This window comes from Acomys minous (genome assembly GCF_964271855.1).
Source record: "Acomys minous genome assembly, chromosome: 9".
In the NCBI taxonomy this organism is placed as follows: domain Eukaryota; kingdom Metazoa; phylum Chordata; class Mammalia; order Rodentia; family Muridae; genus Acomys; species Acomys minous.
Window position 1 is genome coordinate 103,390,379 of NC_140490.1, and position 22,037 is coordinate 103,412,415.

The 22,037-nt window shown below is 37.3% G+C and overlaps 1 protein-coding gene across 1 annotated transcript in view; it reads left to right on the forward strand.

Annotated features, from left to right (window-relative positions):
• Window positions 1-255: 255 nt before the first annotated feature.
• Window positions 256-22,037, forward strand: part of LOC311605923 (uncharacterized protein) — a gene marked incomplete at both ends in the record, with an annotated part of 273,889 nt that continues 252,107 nt past the window's right edge. The window contains 2 exons of the mRNA XM_084796759.1: window positions 256-362; window positions 16,983-17,153. Coding sequence (XP_084652885.1) covers window positions 256-362; window positions 16,983-17,153 — 278 coding nt within the window. The remainder of the gene's footprint in view (window positions 363-16,982; window positions 17,154-22,037) is intronic.

The window sequence follows — 22,037 nt, forward strand, 5'->3', positions numbered from 1 at the left end:
GTCTAGATCTGGGTAGGGGTTTAAGGTTTACCGCCTGTATTGTCCTTGGCTGGTGCCTTAGTTTGAGCGGGACCTTTTTTCTAGGATCATTGCCTCACTGTCATGGCTCCTTTCGTGATTTGAATAAGAATAGCCCCACAGGCTCATATGCTTGCATACTTGGTCTTCAGTTGTGGCATCTGTTTGGGAAGAATTAGGAGGTGTGGCCTTGTTGGAGGAGGTGTGCAACTGTGGACCCACTTTAAATATGAAATGATGCCTGCCATTCCTCCTCAGCTCTCAGCTCCTGCTTCAGCAGCATGTCCGTCTGCTGCTGCCTTCCCCCATGCCCTGATTGACATGAACTATCATACTATCAGACTGTAAGTCCTAAGTACACTCTTCTTTAACTCACCCTGGTCATGGTGTCTCATCACTACAGCACAAAAGAAGCCAAGGCAAGGACAAAAAAACAAAAAACAAACAAACAAACAAACAAACCAAAACCAATTAACACACACACACACACACACACACACACACACACACACATACAAGCACACATGTGTGTGCTTACTTTGTGGTTTTCTTTAATATCCTCTAATCTTGAACTTTTCACCTTCCTAAGGCATTATTTTTTGTATTGTTACTCAGTTCTAAGCACAGCTTGCTAATTGAAAATGGTACCATTGTAAATAGAAATTCATCTCCCACTGAAAATGAATAACTTAGTTTGTGGTCTCTGAGAGTCTTGTCTGTTTAATTTTACATTCTTAAGTTACAGAATAGTATTATGGCCAATCTCTTTTGATCTAATATCATTTAATATTTTATTAGTGTGTATTAAGTAGAAACACTTATTGGTTTAATTATTGTATTTTTACCCATGTACATTTGATATTGTCAATGTCACTGGAATTGGAATTACTCAGAGGCATACCCATCAGTGCATAGTCACAGATATTAACTGAAGAGAAAAGACCGACTCTAACTATAAGTGGCTGTGGTCTTAGACTAAGCTTTAAGAGGGAGAAAGAGAGTTGAACGCCAGAGCTCATTATTCTCTGCTTTATTACTGCAGATTCAAAGAGACCAGGTACTTAATGTGCCATTCCTTCTCAGCTACAATGAATAACTTACTCTCAAACTGTGAGCCAAAGGGTTGTGTGGAGGACTTGGAGTTTAAAGTGTTTGTGGTGGAAGTGCTAGACCCAGTTTGAATTTCCAGCATTCATATAAAAAGCCTGGTATATCAGTGTGCACATGTGAGCCCAGAGCTTTGAAGTGGAGCCAGAAGGAGCGCAGGCATTTTCTGGCCCGCCAGAGTAAATGATTATTAAGATTTGTATTGGAGGTTGGTCTGATGTATTTTGATTCTAATTAATGCTTGCTGTCTCTCTGACCCAAATTGTACCTTGCCTAAGAGCCTAACCCATTTGACCAATAAAGGGCCATCACACCTGCACAGGGCAAATGGATGAGTGGCTAAGGTTCATGGGCTTTCAGAGATGGAATCTTGGGAAGGAGGAAGAGTGGAAGAGAAGAGAGGAAGGAGAAGGCCGACGCCATGGATTAAGTGGAGGAGAAACACATGGCCGACATGGATAGAGATTTGGCCCAGATGATGACAATTAGCAAGTATTTGGCATTATGGATGGGAGGTAGCTCGATAGAAATTATTAAAAGATGATGGCACAGTACTTCGTCAGGTATCCCATACCTGACCCAATATGGGATGTAGTTTATGGGATTAATATCTGCCCTCTCCCTGCTTAATTAAGGTTATCTTAAAATATAACAGGTGTCTGTGTCTTGATTGATTGCTAGCAGGTTAAAAATTACTGCTGTAATAGTAATTATAGGCCTGATAATAAACATTATTAGGTCATATTAATAAATTAACTGCTACAGACTTGGGTTTAGAAAAAGGCACTGGATCACAAAATATAGTCAAAAGTGATTAAAGAATCTCCCCCTCAGTGATTTCTGTCCTCCATAGGTTTATGTATGAGGACACACCTCCACCACAAACACACAAAGACACAAATACCAGCACATATTTACACACACACACACACACACACACACACACACACACACACACACTGGCAAAGAAATCTCAAAAGAGGAATTGCACCTATCAAATTGGACTGTGGGTATGTTTGTATTATTATTGTTGGTTGATGTAGGAAGAACCAAAAAATGGCACTTTGAACGGTGCCATTCCTGGGTAGGTAGGCCATGCATAAGTAAGAAGCATTATGCAGTGGTTTCTGCCTCTGCCTCTTCTTGAGGTTTTGCCTTGACTTCCTGCAATGATGTACTATAATTAAGGAGTATACATCAAATAAACTCTTTCTACTCTATGTCATTTTGGAATATGTTCCGAATAACAGCAGCAGGAAGCCGACTATGACCCCTTTCCTGCATAGTTCCTTTATATCCTAATATCAATTATGATCAACTTTAATGTAAATCCTCGTATAGATAATTCCAAGAATGTCTTGAGTAAAAGTTAACAAAAGCTGAAGTTATGGAAATAAAAGAAAACTTACTTCGACTTAAAAAAACTATTTTGAAGTAAGACATTGTTGATGGTTAAGGATGTTGAACATTTTTCTGAGTGTTTTTAGGCCACTTGAGATTCCTATATTGAGAATTCTCTGTTTAGACATATACACCATTTTTTTCAATTGGATTACTTATTTTGCTGGTGTCCAGTTTCAAATACAGGGAAAAATAACTAGAAGTGGGGGGAGGCATTACAGAGACGAGGGGAGGAAGGAGAAACTGGGGTTGGGAAGTAATATGTGTAGGAAGAATTCTTCTAAAGAAATAGGAAAATAGGAGATGCTGGTACTGGAGAAGCAAGTGATGCCCTGCATAAGTGTGTGTTGTTGACATGAGTGCTTCCATGTAAAGACACTAACGTCTCCATTCCGTGGATGGACCCTTCTCCAGGTAAGACTCAGAGGGGTGTCAAATTCTTCCTTAGGGGTCCAAGAGCAAGCAGTTGACCATCCTGTATAAAATCTAGTAACAGCAGCTTCTTCCTCTCTGAGGACTGTACTCAAGGCTATTCACTTAGGGAGATTTGGTACAAAGACCAGCCACCTTCTTGCCCTGTGTTGCCACTTGATGTATTCACGCTCGGCTATGGTGGTATTTGGTGTTCCTCCATCGGAGTGTACACAAACCATCTGTACCCATATGTCTGCTGTGCCTTGACAATCCAGCCTTTCTTCATTCTTTCACTGACCCTCGTCAGGGTTCTGGACCAAGCCATCCTGGAGACAGCCATCAGCAAAACTTTATGAAAAGAGAGAGAAGTCTTATAGGCTATTATTAAATTAAAATAAATACTTGAGGTGAAATATGAATTGTATGTCAGAAGTATAAGGAACATGTAGATAACATTGCTAAAGACAGCTTCTGAGGTAAGAGAATATGCATAGAAAGGTCATTTATTCACAGGAGAAAGAGTATTCTGCCCTTTATTTCTCAGAAAACAGTAAAAAGTGGTATAGCTTAATTATGCTGGCAGTCTTTTAAAGAAAGGAAACAGCTTCACATATCAGAGTGTGCAACCACTATGTTAGCAAAGTGAAATAATCTGAATGTAATAAAATATAACTGAGAAATTATCTATAAAGTGACGCCATTTATGGAGGACTAACTTCTATTCCCTGGTTTTCTATTGAGAGAAAAACTACTATTCTCCAGTGCTATATAAAGCTCTATATTCTATTCTGTAAACATTTTTAGCATGTGTAGAAGCTCACAAAAGTGTGTGCTTTTAACTTCTATCAGAAATAACTAAGCACCAAAACTGATTCAATCCCGAATTTGGAGCAAGAGAAAGCTAAAATTGAACTTTGATGAACTGTCCATACTGTTCCTTATGCTCAAACGCTGCTATTTATTCATGTTGCTATCAATTTGTGTTACCCAGTTATGAGGAATCTGCTTTATCCTCGCCTTTGATCCCTGAGGGCACTGAAAAATACCTTCCTGGATATGAACTCAAGAGGATTCTCTCTTGCTCTAATTCTCTGTGGCTGTTGGCTTTCTGCCCGGAAGCCCCAAATGCAGGTCAGCTGGTGAAATGATCAGGTTTTCATCTCCTCAAGAAGCAAATGATGCCCTTTTGGCTGTGTATAAACTCCCAGGGCACGTTAGAACACATCTGAGTTAGAAGAAGACAAATGTAAATGGAATTGCTCATGACCAAAGTGCATAACAAACTGAAAGTGTTTTCAGTGCCAGTGTCTTCCCCATTCCTGAATACGAAGGCGCTGTTTCCAGGGAGCAGTGGAAATGAGGACAACAGGAAAGATACATTGGCTACACACACTTTTGACAACTGACCTTGTTCATGTAATTCTTCCCAGTATTAGATTAGTCAACCCTCCATGATATGCAGACCCCTGGGACAGAACTAATCTGGGCTAAGCTGAATGGCCAGTATGTACTCTCTAGTAATGTGGCTAAGACACATTGGCTAAATGTGTGGCTAAATACCCTCCAAGACATATCCATGTTTCTGTTTTATTTTTATGATTGGTACCATAATCATGAGCAATTTCTTAAATACACAATTTGTTATTTTTCTCACAGCAAAACATATAAGCCACTAATTCACTTTTCTTTTTCAGTGCTTGCATAAGCCTCCTCAGCCAAAGGTATCTGATAAGGACTCCAGCCACTGAAATTTCCTGGTCCCTGAATAATCAATGTCCTTAATAATATCAATAATAGTTATAATCTGAAAATTGTAGGGTTTTTGGCTCACTTCTCTCTCTCTGTCTCTCTGTCTCTGTCTCTGTTTCTGTCTCTGTCTCTGTCTCTGTCTCTCTCTCTCTCTCTTTCTTTCTTGTGTGTGTGTGTGTATGTGTGTATGTGTGTATATATATACATATATATAATTGTGTGTGTCAAATAGGCAAAAACAATTATTACAAAAGATAATAATTTATCATGCTTTTAGTGGTGGCTGTTGTTGCCTTAACAAATTTTAAGAGAAGAAGACAACAACAAAGCAGAGCGGGCAGTATGTGAATCCAGGCAGCTGTTTGCCTGACAGGGATGGAAAAAGAGAAAATGATGCCTTTGGGGAATGGTTTCAAGAACGTATAAATATTGAGTAATGGAAGGAGGTCAAGGCTGTATTATGGTTTGGAGTTCTTAAGAGAATGTGAGGATGTCATTGTCCTGCTGGGGTGCTTAGGATTTTGCCTAGCATTCAAAAGAAGATACAGACAGGTAAAGAAAAAGTGATGATTTTTGAGTAGAGACTATGTAAAATATGGATGCTTAGCAATGAAGGTCAGCAAGCAACTGCCACCAACGGTTCTTCCATTCTTCATACTTTAGATAAGAAGAGTTCTTATGTCTTTGTTTCCAACCATGAGGAATTGTAATTCAGAACATGGCTGCTCTGGCAAGAGATCACATCCAAAGACTTTCAACATCTGTGTGATCCTGCTGGAATACAGACACTCTTTTAATCACAGGAGACAGAGGCAACCAGATATATAGAGCAAGTTTCAGGTAAAAGGGAAGCTTAGATCCAGGTGTGGTGGTACACGCCTTTAATCCTATCACTTAGGAGACAGAGTCAAGCGGATCTCTGAGTTCTAGTCAGTTCTCTTCAGGCAGTTCAGTTGAGTCAGTGAGTTGGGAGGCAGTGCGGTGGAGTTGAGTTGGTGGCAGTTCAGTTCATGGAATTCAGAGACAGTTTTACCAGGAGAGTTTTATGAAGACAGTTTGAAGAGAGAAAAGGGTAGACAGATAAAGACAGAACAAGCCAGAAATTAAGACGGACCTAGAAGATTAGAACATATTGCCAAAAGTTAATATGAGGCTGAGCACAGCAATCCACTCAGAAGCAGAAAGAGAAGCCAGTTTGAATCAGTCATCTTGCATAGGAGTTTGCGCTAAAATAGCTCAGTTGAACAAGCTAGCAAGAATTCAGAAAGAACTAGGAAGAGTGAGCTTATTGAACAGTAATTCTTAGAGGCTGAAAACATTCTAGGCCCAGATAAGATTACAAGGAAGCTAGAAGCTTCCAGAAGCAGAAGGAGGCAGTAAACCTCAGAGACAAGAATTACATCCAGTCAATAAAAGTTGGTTTTACATCCTACTTTCTCACCTTTGTAGCATTTATCTGTTCCTTTATCAGCACATGGGCTTAGAACACCACAGTATTAATATATTGAAGTTTTATTGGTCATAAATCTGAGCAAGGTTTAGTGTGTTTACTGCCACAATTACTTTCAGGCTGTATATAGTATGGCCTCTATCATTTTCCATCTGAACACTCAACTACAAAAGGATCACGCAAAAGCTTCCATGTCAGTTATAAGCGTTCAGTATTTGGAGGCTGTTGGCCTAAAGCCTCCAATTCTTTGCCATTTAGCAGACCTCTCTACCAGGCCACATTGCGCCATCAGAGTGTGGAAGCCGATAATACCACACTAGAGAATGCTTAGATGGAAGAGGCGGACGTGAGAAACAAGCACAAAAAGTGCACTCATGTCCAGGATGGATTGCTGAGACTTACCTAAGAAGTTTTCTTAAAGGGAAGTGATGAGAAGCAAGTTCCTGCCTATCCTCTACCCACTGTGAATGTGAACATTTAAACTTCCTGCTAAATAATAATAACTGATGATGATGATGATGAAAACTTCTACAAAAGCTGATTATTTTTCTTGAAAGAGCAATAGCAGTCAAGAAGCTAGTGTTACTTAGATGAAATGACATCAAGCTGAAAGAACTTATAAGAATAGAACATGTCATTTGGTTAAAAGATATATCCTAATTCTAATTCTTCCTTCCCATACAAACAGAGCTACCGAACAAATTCACATTACGATTACTTATTTACATCAGGAACATTCAACTGAGAAGTCATTCTAATTTCAGGGAGATTTTTAGAAACATCTCTGGGTTAGTTTGATTGTCATGGTGATATAATTTAAATTATTCTTTGTTTTGCAATGTAGACTTATAAATTTTGGTGGAGAAAGCTGTCAGGTTGGAGAGGGTTACTATGTACCTAACAAAAACAAGCAAATGAATAAAAATAACAAAGAGGAAAACATCACACTTTCCAATACAACAATTCAAAGAAAAGAGTACTACAGGAAGGAATAAGCACATGGGCCTGGAAATGGATCCTGTCCCAAGAAAGTTGTAATTTAGAAAGATAGAGGACATCTTAGAGTTTTTGTGCATATGCTACTGTACGGCAGGTACAAGACACTCTCCAATTACTAGTACTTACACTCTAATATGATTTGATCTGTATTGTAAATGGTGTTGAAATTGAGGAGCCATACTTTGCATCAATAATGCAAATTTGCCTTAGTGAAGAGCTCCAAATCATTTAAGGAAAGGTATACGCATTTTGACATTTTTTTCTCTCTCTACCTCTCTCTGTCTCTATATCTTATCCTTTCTCCCAAGCCCTCTTCCTTTTTATTCACTTAGTACTTACCCTATGCAATAAAATGCATTTATATAGGTGCTACTCACAGTCATTAGGGCCGTAATTTAGTGAATCAGGTTGAACAGGCAAGTAAGGATCCATCACTTCAGTGTTAACAGAATATTTTTCCATTAAGAACCTTGGGAGAAAACATATCTTCAATAAATTAAAAATAAGCCATCTCAGACTCTTGACCCTCTGTGTAGAATTGGAGCATTAAATCATTTTCTTCTCAAAAATTTTGTGTTATTAGAAATTCACAAAACTACTGCATCAGTTTAAACAGGAATCTTTCAACAGGAGAAAGAACATCATATTCAGGTTAAGAAATCTCATGTGTAAGTTTAAAAATGATATCTGAAAACGTCCATCAACTTCAACTGGAGCTTTTCATTTACTCCTCAGGATCTGCCCTTCCACTGGAGCATGGTCTACCTTCCCAGGGCCACACCATAAAGAAAAGTGACTATTCCTCTCCCACAAGCTAGTCACTGCTAATAACTCTTTGGCTAAGGGTGGGTCATTTTCCAGGTCTGGTTGGAGTTTGTACAAGTCTTCCCATGCTGTCACAAGCACTGTAAGTTCATGGATACAAGTGCCCTGTTATGTCTGCAAAACACTCAGTCATCGACTAACTTTAGGGGGGAAAAAAAGGAAAAAAAAAAAAAGGAAAGGAAAAAAAGAAGAAACAATGTAGGATAATCAGAGAATGGAGGTTGTGAATAATGGAATGGTTTGGTTGGGGGAATGGTTTGAATAGGATCAAAAAATGAAATTTCAAACGAACTCATAAAAATAAATTTAAGGAAAGTGATACTGACATTAAAGGAATGGATTGTAAGAATGTTTAAGAATTCCATTTTGGGTTAATAAAGAACATTCATTGTAACTAAAAAATAATTGCAAAGGTGTGTGTTTATCTTAAATGTAAGTTGGATTTTATTGGATATTATAGTAACTGAAGCTAGAGAGTTAATAGATTCTCTTCTGTGCAATTTTTTTTCACACAAAACATTTATAGAGTAAATTCTATTAAAAAACAGTGGATGTATTACAACATTATTCCATGTGTATTTGCCTGTATTCTAAACTAGATGTGTAAGAAAAAAATTAGGTATAGAAATGATTTTAGTAGCTTACAACTTTTTGAAATTTATCATGCTCTTTTTTTAAATCAGAAGAAGTGACAACTCAGAGGAGGCACGTAATTACATGAAACTTCATTACAGAGTACATCAATATTAAAATAGAATTTTAAAGGGTCATGCATACAATACTAAAAAGATAAAGTTGAGTTTGCTCTTCTATGAAATGTGTTTATTCTGTTGCTTTGAAGACAAATTAAGCGGTTCAACACAAACATCATTTAATAACAACTTTGGTCAAAAGGTGAGTAAACTGTTTATTTAAATGATTTGATACACAATGAGACATCTACAAGCTAATTTTCTTTATTTTCTGTGTGCTTATTGTTTAAATTTTCATATGAATATTTTCCTACTAGAACAAGACTATCCCCTTGTAACTGGACTCTGTTGCCTGCTTTCAACTACTTCCCACTAAAGGGGCTGTCTTGCCTGGACTCCCTGGGTAAGGATGAGCTTAGTCAAGATGTGACTTTATGCGCTGGGGTGGGTTGGTGTGTGGGGGCTCCCATTTCTGAGAAGAAGAGGATGGAGGAGAAGGGGAAGAGGATAGGAAGGGGGAACCAGGAGGAGAGGAGAGAGGGGTTACAATCTGGATATAAAATTAATATATAAATTTTAAAAAAGAGAAAAAAAAGAATTCTTTACTGTTAGAACTGGTTGACACTATGTGTAGGGGAAGGGGGGTGGGGAGAGAAAACCACCAAAGAGAATCACCTAAGCATATTCTGTAATTGACTGTCCCTTATACATACCTTTCCTAAATTATAAAATGTATATAATAAATCAGTTTCTTTACAATTTTTGTATTACGCATACACACCCACCCACCCACCCACACACACACACACACACACACCACACCACATCACTACAAGATCACAAGAGTAAATTAATATTCATTACTCATAGAAACTTGTTTTATGGGGCTTCAAAAATATCATTCACCAAAGATATAAAAACTAAAGGTCAAGAACTAGAATATATGTGAGATTTTATGCAACCCCAAAGCTGACAAGTTCATCTGCTAAGGTTTTGTGGACATTAGCAGCAAGGAAGAGATTCTAGCTAGGTTTGTTGGGGAGGCGGGGCGGGGGGGGGGGGGGAGGGAGAAGACAGTTTATTTTTCTTATTCTAGTAATTTCTCCTACATGACTGTTTTATTTCCCTTTGTGTAGAAAGGAGCCCAGCGACTCAGGCATGCTGAAAAATAAACATTACCAAAGGACAGTTTGATCATTTTCTTCTGGTGGTTCTCTGATTGCAAGTTCTCACATTGTGAGACAACATGGCAAGTTATCACCTGTTCACGTAGCAGTTTTTGTAACAAAAGAAAAACTTTAAAGTTCAGTAAAACCAAGTCTTTTATGATGGAACATAAGCCATCCTGTCCCTTTGGAGACAGACACCATTTCATGCTATGAATAATGACAGGTCAGCCTAGTGTTCCAAAGAGAGACATTGTCTCCATCTTTCAAGTCTTTTATACAAATCTCCTTAAAAGGGGAGCCCTGAAAATGGCTGCTGTGCCTCTGCTGTGAAACTGCAAAGATGGTAACATCCTTGCAGAATTCTCCATGTGATAATGGAAGCATGATGTTCGACAAAGTTATTGATCTGAATGGAAACTTCAGCTGGATAGTATAAGTCTGTATTACAGTTTCACTCATTCACTCAATCCAATGCAGTATTGAGATTATTATATAAGTTAGGGTCCACATGGATTTCACATGGATCCATAAACTATAACACATAAATAAGGGTACTAACATGCAACTTTATATAGGTATAAAAATAGCATGATAAAGTTTACTCTTAGAACTTACATTCAGCAGGTAATTCCATTAATCAGAACAACATAGCACAAGCTCCAGGCAGCTTGGACTGCGTGTGAATTTATTTATTTATTTATTTATGCATACATACATATATACATACATACATACATACATACATACATACATACATACATACATACACACATATTCTTTTAGGCTCCTCCATACCATCAAAATCAAATGTATATTTGGAGGGCTTGGGATATAGTTTAGTGTCAGTACCCCACTGTATACCAACTCAAGGCTCAATTCTCAAAAAAAAAATGTGTGTCTCAAAATAAGCAATAATTAGGTGTCCTATTAAAGTTAGTTGGATGGGGGCATACACTTTTGTAATTCCATCACTTGGGCAGAGGCGAGATCAAGCTTACAGCTAACTTGGGCTGCATGGAGAGTCTGAAACCACCCTGGGAAGCATGAGATCATATCTCAAAAACAGAAAATAAAAGTCATTGAGAGAATTTTGATGCCACAGGTTTTCTTGCCTTTCCCCCTCCGTGTTGCCGCCGTCTGATGGTGACCACTTGCTATAGCTTTGTGAATTTATCCCTTCAGATTTTCTTTCTGTAAATATAGAGAAGTGCAAAGCAATTTTTATTTTCTGTTGCTCGGAGAAGTGAATTACTTTATCATACTCTCAATATTTTATTACGTATTGGATTTTGTGTTTGTACTTCATTCATCTGTTTATATTTTCATATAATTTAATTAGATGTGTATAGTTGTAGTTATTGGTTGCTATCATTGAACAAATGAGGTATATCAAACATTTTGCTCCTACAAGAATGAAGAGACTTAATTTATATGTCTCTTTCATTGTGAAGTAATTGCAAAGCAAACTTCAACTGTAGGAATGATGCATCAAGGGAAAATTACACGTTTTTCTTGTCTACTCTGATAATTGTTAATATGATAGGTGACGACAATTTATTTAATTAAATTTTAACTAGCAGGTAGAAATTGCATATATTATTATAGTATAATCTAATGTTAATAATTAAAAACCGTAATTCTGATGAACTAAAATTTCATCACCTCATTCTTCCCTTTTCTTGGTGAGGACATTTAAAGTATGATTCATGAAAATTTGAAGTTTACAATGTACCGTCATGTATTGTAGTGACTATGATGGACAATGGATCACTCAGTCTTCTGCCAGAAAAGAGTTGGATCAAGTGCTTATCAGCACTTTGGTTCTCAAGGTTAATGAGAGGCTTTGAGCATGGAGAGCTTATTCCAGACATTAAAGAAAGTTTACACTTTCTAATGGATATTAACTCTATACATGATTTGTTATTATTCTTCTTTACCAGTAATAAAGGCAGCTTGTTTTATGCTGAAAAATGATAAAACTGATCCCTAATACATATCATTCACCTGCGTAAAATTCAGGCAGACCAGACACAAAAATACGTGAAGCCATGTGCATTAGAAAACATTAGTGACCTGAATAAATAGTGTGAACACAAACTCATGCATAAAGAGATGTCTTCTCCTTGACCCTTGTAATATTAGAAATTATAATAGCAAGAAACAGAAAGATGGAAGCACCATAAAGTAGAGAACTGCAGGAAAATTGACAGAGTCATTACTAAATTTAAAATAATGAGCGCACATGTATTACTGGATCATGTATATACAAAATGATGGCCTTCTGGGAGGAAGGAAAAGAAGACAGGGAAGAAGAAAGAGATGGAGGGAGGGAGGGAGCAGAAAAGCGATGGGAAGTATTTCTTTCAAAGTATGAGATATCTTTCAACCTTGTTGGACTTTAATGTTCTCTCTTTCTTCTTCTATTTATTTTAAAACTTTACTTCTTTTATTATGAGATAGCTGATTTCTCTATCCACTGTGATATATAGTCTGCCTATATACTTTTGGATTCCTACTTCATATTTCCCCATATATTAATATAGAATATTTCAATGTCTATTTTAGTATAAATAGTTGTACACATATATACAATAAATTGCCTACAGCAAGAAGAACCATGAAGCAATCTGGAATTATATAAATGTTACACTCATAGTGTTTTGGCCATTTGTATTTGGCAGCCTTGAGGAAAACATCTTTCCTATCTTGGTGAGTCTAAAATTCTGAATGTAAATACATATCTATCTTATCTTATAATTATCTATTTAAAACATCTCTCTAGACCTAAAAACATCTTAACCCCTAAATAACTAAGCTTAATTGTAAACCTAAACTATCTGGTCTTCAACCCCATCAGAGACTTGAGAAGGAGTAAAATTAATTACCTGAGTATACAGGGAATGCAGGTTAACAGCTTCCCAAATGAGAAGATGACAGAGACAGTTTGCTGCCTGAACAGTCACCCAAAACTCTCTATAATGTTGGAGCATTTTCTTCAGCCTTCTGGTCCACTATATCAGACAGACTTAATTGTAAGGCAAGAAATATTGAGGACTTGCTTACCCTGTCTTAGCAGAGTTTGGCCATCCACTCTGCTTGCATCCAACTTGCCCATTTTTAGGCAGAATTCTGTCTGTGGCAGAAATGAGGACATGTTGCCCAGTAGCATGTTTTCCACATTTGAAACAATCTCTAAAAGGAGGTTCTTTGATGCTCATCATCTTTGAGATAGGCTGGGTGTTGCTAGGAGTTAACCTGTGTTATTGTCAAAGAATGTTTAAAATAAAAAACATTTTACATGCCATAATCTGTATGCATCTGAGGTTTTTTTTTTGAAGATTTTATCTATTTTACCTTATCTATCTATAGAATCCTATCTATCTGTTAAACCTAGGAAGTACATTCTTGTGATAAAAATAGTAATTGATATGACCATGATTTGATCAACTACCAATTAACTTGAAAATTCATTATTAGATGCCATTCTTCATATAGCATGAATGAAGATTTACAGATGCCTTTCTTCTGCTCATACAAGAAGCAGAAAACCAGCCTTAATTGTTCTCTGTATCCTACACATCTCAAACATTTATAATTTTATGACTGTATAATGCATGTAAGAAACTGTATGTTTTCAGAATGAAAGAATCAGACACTGAGACTGGATCAGACCTGACAACATTCATTCCTCTCAGCCTTCTGGTCACTGACACCCTGCATCCTTCCTGCTTCAGCCTCAAGCACTTCAGTTGTTATTCCTCATCAGAACAGGAACAGTTACCAGGACAGCTTCGAAGAGAGCTTTAGATCTCAATTTGTCCAGTATTTTAGACTGCCCCACCCAGGCCTTCTATTAAGTCTGGAATTTCCCAAGATTTAGAAACTGGACCAAAATGCTATTCTTAACTTGATTAACCACTTTCCCCAATTTTATTTGGGTCCCTAAAAAGTTATTATTTGTCCCAAATCAGCAGTAAGAAACATCAAGAAAATGATACCTCAATTCCCCTGAGGGACATTGGGTAGATATTTTGGTTGCTTTATTGAGCTATGAATGTCAATTTTCATTGGGAGTTCACTATAAGTTATTATTGGTCTTATCTAGAGAGAAACCAAGGTGGGACTCAGGGATTTCTCTCATTTTTTTAAAAATTTTCTTTTGTAGGTATGGATATAGGGGTTGAAAAGAAAGGGGGAATATGGAAATATATAGGGACGATAGGACAAAAAGCAGATTATTGAATCTACTCCTCAACTTAAGACTTTGTTACCCACACATAAGGTTATTTGTAATTCATTGGTATAGAATTTCATATATTGATGCAAAATAAGTTCAATTTTGATACATTGTTATAGAATTCAAATTTAAGAGTCTTTTCACACACACCAACCACACACACACACACACACACACACACACACACACACACACACACACTAATATGTGGTATTGTAACCATACAACTTAATTATAACACAAGGTTTACTTCCAATACTTTGAAAGTGCTATTGCCGGCTGTTTAGGATAAGTAATTAATACAGATTAACTCTTTGGGAGAGATTCCTATTTAACAAGGGAGAGTAAGCAAGCGTATGTTGATGACTTCCAGTCTCTTTGGCTGTAGCCAAGTTCTCAGTTGACACAACCCTTCCTTTCCAATACATTTGCTGCCTTCTTTAGCCTCTAAGCACATGCAGCTTCTGCGTCTTGCATATTGGAGTATTTTTTTACCAGCTACAGCTGTTAGGGATGCCTTCTCTACCTTTGAAGGGACAAATTTTGTTGATGTTTCATACTTCCCGCTCTGTGCATTTCCCCCAACTTTCTTCTTGACCTTTATCCATAAGAATTTGAAGAAATCACTGTCCTGATCATAGTAATTCTTCTTAATGTATGGGGCACTCACCTTTGGGCAACATTTTTTTTTTTTTTTTACAGGAGGCTTACTGGATTTTCAAAAGCTCTTCTGAACCTAGGCTCATTTCCCTGTGTAAATTCTCAGAAATTCCTAGACATCTCTATACACTTCATATGCACTACTTTGACAATGAATTCACGAAATCCAGTTACAAGTATAACTCATAATATAAAAAATATTAAAAAAAAAACAAAACTCCTCATTCATGTTAATTTTCTTTCAGAGTGAGGAAGGGCAGTACTCGGAAGTTAAATTGTCATACAGTTTATTATAGTAGAAAATATTTTGACTTTAATGGTTTTGATGCCTATTTAAAAAAATATATACATATATATCAAGGACTACAAATATGGGTCAGTGTTTAAGATCACTAGCTGCTCTTCCAGGGGATCCAGGTTCAAGTCTCAGCACCTACACTGCGGTTCAAAACTGTCTGTGTTGCTAGTGCCAGTGCACTAAATGACTTCTCTCTTCCATAGATTGGACATGCATGTACTACAAAGCCAGACACACCTACAGACAAAACATCCATACATATAAATCAAATATAATAAAAATACAGAATATAATCAGCAACAAATGATGAGCTCGTCTTGTAAACGTTTTACTAGTTGAGTTGGTTTTGTGACTTGATTAAATGCACAGTCTCATAAAGCAGTTCTTATCGTTATCTGGTTAGTGTGAAAAGCTATGTCCTTTATGGATTGTGCCTCGTCTTTGTTACTGCACTGCAGAAAGTACAGGGACAGCTTTAGGACGTTTGGTGCTCTCTGGAGGAAACAGGAATTATATTTAATGTGATCTTAAGTGCGGCTATGAGTAGAAGATACAATTTTGAGAAAATTACATCAAGAAATGAATCTGTGGCTTCGTCTTATCATTGTAAACGCCCCCTCCTGCGGCCTCAGCATTGCACATCAAGTGATTCATTATGACTTCGCTGCATTAGGAGCAAAGGAAACTTACATGTTTTTTCTTTTCACTCTATCAACCTGGGTTCACCTTGTATAGTGACTGAAAGAGAGGTCAGTCCACAGAGTTAACATGTACCTTGTATTATTATTTTACAAACGTCTTCTATTATCTGTCTTCAAAAATGTGCAAAAGAGAAAGAAAAAATAAAAAAAAATAAAAAGAAATCCCAAAACTACGTGTTAAGTTTCTGCTAATCTCATAGCCACAAAGCAATATTTCCATACATAGCATTATGTAATATCTAATCATAATTGTTTTTATAATGAGAATTTTCTGTATGCATACAATGAGATGTAGTCACATCCATCCCTTCTTTCCCTCCATGAATGCCTCCCATATTCCCCCAAACATTGCTTCCTCCTAACCTCACGCCATTGTTTTCTTCTTCTCTGATAACCCCCTAAATCTGATTTGTACTCTTCACATGTTCACACCTTGGGGCCATGCACTGGATCAAGTGGAACTTACCACTGGCTTCACCATCACATAGGTTTATATCATTTCCCTCAGCAGCTATCAACCTCCACACGTTCTGCAGTGAAGGGCGCAGGCTGGAGAGCCCCTTTGCCATCTGTGCTGGACTTTCAGCTATTTTGATCTTCTTGCTATTACCTCATGAGTTTAATAGACATACTATGGGCATTTCATAGCACTTCCACACATAAAATAAAATACAAATACAAAAATTTAGTCAACAATAAATGATAAGCACATTCTGCACATGTTTTGCCATTTGGTATTTTGGTCCTCTGCTCTTACCTGTTTGTTTGTTTGTTTTTTGTTTTGTTTTGTTTTGTTTTTACCTCCCGTTTGCTACGATTCCTTCAGCCCAGGCTGTGAGTGATGGGTGGATAACTTGGTAAACAAGTTCTATTTAGGGTTAAGCACTCAGTCTCTTATTTTCAGTTCCTTGACCAAGTAGGCATGTTGGCATTGACTATAGATTACAGCAAAAATTAAGTTTCTCTCACCAAGGTTGAGAGTAGTCCAGGACTATGCATATAAACTCTAATATTTAGAGGACATTTTGCACTTTGGCAACATGACTAATGACCAAAAGGAAAATAGCAGACTCTACTATAGGGTCTATTACTTCCTCAGAGGAAGTTAACTACTTTGTAGTAAGCCTCGAGTACTATCAAAAGAATGTTCTATCTCAAAGACAATGGAATACATATTTTAATTATACACTTTCTCACAATATCCATTGTAAAAAGTTCTAGAATTATCCCACCTTTACCTAACTGAGCTTTCTCTTTAATAGGCTCTGTAAGACTCAGGAAGTAAGAACAATTCACAAGTGTCCAGTAGTACCCAACACAAGACTCAGAAGCATCTTCCTCAAGGTCACATATGCAGTAAAAATTTCCAAGACTCCTAGTATTCAAGCTGATCGGAGTGACACAGAGAGCTCTAGAAGTGCAACATCCTCAAGGTGAGCCACTCCTGTCGGTGTTTTTTACTTATTTATTCTTTTACTGATGCAACTATCTGACTTATTGATGCATTTTGTAAGTAGTCCCTCACTCAGTCCTGTAAGAAACTGTAAGCAATGGCTTGAAGGAGACTTGTGTGGAAGTACATGTTTTTTTTTTATCATTGGTTCCCTGCACAGAGTTACATTTACTGACTTCTTAGGGAATGCCTGCCACACAACACGAATCATTGTAGTAACAATAATGTATTTCAGGGACAATTCTAGTTAACAATTAAAGGCTATGTGCTGTATTACAACAACTGTTTCTTTTGACATAGTATCTTTCAGATAATCTATCACCGTGAACTGCAAGACTCTGTCTTGGGAATTCCTGCCCCATTTGAAATTGTTCCTTTGCTCATTGGGATTTTTTTTTGTAGCCCTCCCCTAATGCAAGCATATGCTTACCTAAGAGTTTTGCCTTCTCTTTTGCCTCCATCTGAAATAATCTCACTGCAATAGTCTTTATTCATTTTCCCAGCTCTCTCTGCTGGAGCATTACATTTTGTGGGAGAGGGGGAAGGCCTCTCCCTGTACTTAGTACTCATAGCCTTTTAATGGCAGATATATGTTTCAGTTTCATTTTATCTTATATTAATGTCTCAATAAATTATAATTAAATTTATATGGAAGTGGATTCCATTCTACTGTCCTCAATATTTTAAGTCCCTAGTGCTGACATAGTGCCTGGTACTACGAAAACACTCAATACATATTTTTAAGCATTATATTTGTTGTATTCTGTCTTATTCATCCATTAAGAATATTTTCCTTCCTAATTTTCCCCATTCCTATCTCCATAACTTAGCTTAGTGATCTTGACAAAAATCATATAATGTGATAGAAAATAGTTACGTAAATTTAATTGGATTTCAGTGACAAATATATTGGAAATTAACAACCCATTTTTTTTCCAAGAGATTTTTATTTGTGAAAGAAACCAGACTACTAGTCTGTGGCTTCAGTGCTTCTATTGATCACTGTCCCATGAGCCTAATTTTTGAGATGGCCAGATTCAAATGGATCAGTTGAGTTTGTTGATTTCAGCTATATTTTCCTCATGTATCTGCAGTTAATTAGAGGTTATCTAGGTTATGACTGGCGTGTACTACTCTTGCATGGAAGAGATAACTACATATGGTTTCTCTTCTTCTAGCATCCTAGCTGAGTTTCCTATGGTAGCTGCAGGGCTTAATAAACAAAAGCCAAGCTCTCCTTGAAGAGGTTCTCTGAAAGACTCCACCCAGCAGAGGACCCAAGCAGATGCTGAGATTCGCAGCCAAATTTTGGAGTGGAGTCCAGAGAGTCTTATGGAAGAGTTGGGGAATAGCAAGACCTGGGGGGTCAGGAGCTCTACAAGAAAAGCCATGGTGCCAACAAATCTGGGCGGGGGGGTGGGGCAGGGGAGGTGAAGCTGCAGAGACTCATGGGCCTTGCATGGTGAGGACCTAGATGCTCCTCTCAGATGTAGTAGATAGGCATCACAGTTTCCTTGTGGGTCATATAACATGGGGAATAGGTACTACTTCTGACATGTACTCTGATGTCCACTTGTGGACCACTTTTCCCTGGTGGGGTAGCCTTTCCTGGCCACAGAGGAAGAGGATATAGACAGTCCAGATGAGACTCAACAGGCTGAGGTCAGATGTTAGGAGAGGAGGGCTCCCCCTTCCTGAGGACTAGAGGAGGGCTGAGGGGATGAAGGCGAGAGGGTCAGACCAGGAGGAGACTAGGAACGGGGGTCTAATTGGGATGTAAAGTAAAAAAATATTAAAAAAAATAAAATGAATGAAAGAAATTGTGGGAAACTCTTCACAGATCCATTTCAGGTTCATAAGGACCCAGTCTCAATCAGTAGTTACTAAGTCACACTGCATAGCAAAGGCTATTCAACCAGGTAGGGTTAGTTAGCCCTAAATATCTTTTACTCAATAGTTTGTCAGAGTTGGATACGTGACCACACAATCATTGTGTAGTCTGGAACTTAACTTATAGATAAAAAATATCAGAAAAGTCTCTCTTGTATTTAGACTGTCACCTAAAAGTATGCACTCAGGAAAAAAGAAAAAAGAAGGGATATGACCTGGAGACCTTAATGTTAGGAAAATTCTTGTGTCTTGGAAGTATATTTATATTGTTTAGAAAACGGTCCTATTTCTTAACAAAACTGATTTCAATTAATTGCTTCAAATGGAAGAGCCCTGACTAATATGTCATAGATAAGCCGGCAGGACCCAACTGCAAGAGGATTGATGGGCTGTGATAAATTCATCTGAATGTTTCTGTCCTATTTTTGGTTCCATGCATTATTAATTTGAATGTAATTGACTCAATGCCAGAAGTAAGATTTGCCATGCATTAATAATGTGAGGATTATCTGCCTGGTCATTTTATAATCATGCAATGTCCATCTACCATAAGATTATTTTCACTCATTTATTAAATTGATCACTCAATCAAAAATACTTATTAAGTGAAAAAGGGAGTCTGGATTGTCTATTTTACAATCAAAAGAGAAATAGCTGGTATTCTTACATAGCTTATATATACTGTACTGTCATTTAAAAAAATCAATGTAATTACATCTGTAGAAAAAAAAATCCTTCTGATTACTCAAAGGTTTCAATGTTGAAATGGCGAATGGTGAGTGATGGATTATTTTAAAAGTTAAGTTTCAAGAAAACCTGTTCAGCTTTTTTTTTTTTTTTTGAGACATGACCAGCAGAGTGAGAAAATCTATTTTATTCCTCTTTCAAAAGTTGCCCTTTTCTAATGTCAAGCAAGTACAGAACAGATGAACTTTGGAAGTGTCAGTCTTGAAGTGTTATGTAATTTGTTCTGAGTATGAATTAGTCGGGCTGAGCCTTTGAGTGCATTAAAAACAAGGAAGATGAGCTGAACACATCCCTAAAGGGCAAAACAACTGTTAGTCCACTCAGCTCCTTTTGCATGCCATTTCTTTTAGAGTGGAGCTTTAGACTTACTGCACCGTGATCTCATGTGCCAATATAGGCTTTAAAAGATTACAGGCAGGCCACAGAAGCAGGGAGAACTGGAATAAAGTAATCACACGATAATACTTGCTTTTGATTATCAACCCAGAGTGAATAAATCTGCTTCCAAGAAAGTATGAAAGAGAGGATGTTTTTTTTTAGTTTGAAATTATGGTGGTTCAGCTTTGACATATCCCTCTCTGTTTAAAATTAAACCATTCACTTACATATGCTAGAGTCTATCTGAAAGACACAAAATCATTAGTATGGCTTTGCTTTTACTAAATTCATGAGTAACTCAGGCTTTCTTTAGTGTTGCTGAAATGCAGTGTCATGCTCTAAAAAGGACCTAGGCCACAGTGAAATCTCAGGCATGTGTAGCAATGCTGAAACATTAAATCCAGAGTTTGGCCCTGAGATCCTGGGGAGGAGATGCTGTTAGTAGTGACCACAGAAAGAAAAGAATGTAATACTCCCACAAAAGGACCAGAAACTGTTGCATGGAAGACATTGTAATTTGCCTACTCCTATTTTAACCACCATTTCTTTTCTGTTCCCTGACAGCTCTCATCTAAACACTGAGATGGGAAATAACTTCCCACTCCTTGGTCAATCTGAATACTTTTGGTTTTTCCCATGACTCTGAGCACTATGCTCAGATTTTGTTTGTTTTCAGGGCCTTTCCTGGGGAAGAAGCCATGCACTGCCCCCTGTGCGTGCAGTCTCCTTAGCATTCTAAACAGCAGAACATGTTGCTCAGACAGAACCAGCTCGAAGCCTAATAACCCCCAACTCTGGGAGAACTATCCATTCTTAGATTTATTGTTTCAACAATATCAATGGAGGGTTTTCTTATGCCAAACTCTAAAGCAGAAGAGAGTATTTACGTGTCACAGTTGGTGTTTTTGTTATTATTATAATTCTTTTTGTCATAGTGATTTTTTTCCATCAATGCATTTATTCGGTCTACATCCTGATCTCAGCATCCCTGATTTTTTTCCATCAATGCATTTATTCAGTCTACATTCTGATCTCAGCATCCCTCCCTCTTCTTCTCCAAGTCCCACATTCACCCCTATGGAATGGGCAAAGAAATTGAGGACAGATGGCCAAAGTTGCTTTCAAATTAGCTGCTGTGTAACAGGGTTATAATATTGTAAATAATAATGGCCCAAGTTGCTTCCTTATGATATTATTTCTCCTCTGAAATTATAAATTATATATACAGTAAGCCTAATCATATATGTCCTTGGTTTGAATAAAAATTGATATAATAAAAGAACAGAAAATAAGAATTGTAGTAAGATAATATAAATGAGAGAGAGAAAGATTTATGATGACATTGTTTGAACATTGTTGAAATGAATCCCAACACTGTTGCCTTTCATCCTTTTTTTTTTTTTTTGTTTGTTTGTTTCCTCTCCAATAAATACAGACAGAACATTTATTTCTGTGCTGTTCCTGAAATCTTAGCTGTCATGTTCTTATAGCTTAGGGACATATTGCATCAAATGCTTTGAAAACTTAAAATAATGGTAAATGGTTTCCCTCTGGTCTTTATTCATTTATCTTTTCTGTCCTTCATTTTTCAATACTAAAAGGCTCTATGTGCTGTGGACTTACATTTTTTATATGTGATTAAATTCAGAGGACAGAGAGGGATGCAGCCCATCTCTATATATATCACAAAGTATTACATAGTCAAAAGAAACCATCTATCTATCAATGCTTTCATGTTCCATGGCCAGGGCCACTTTGACCTTTTCATAACACAAACAGTACTCTGTGTCCATCTTCTTTCAGCACACCAAAAGAGTCCGCATGCAGACAGCAACATAAAAATTGAGCA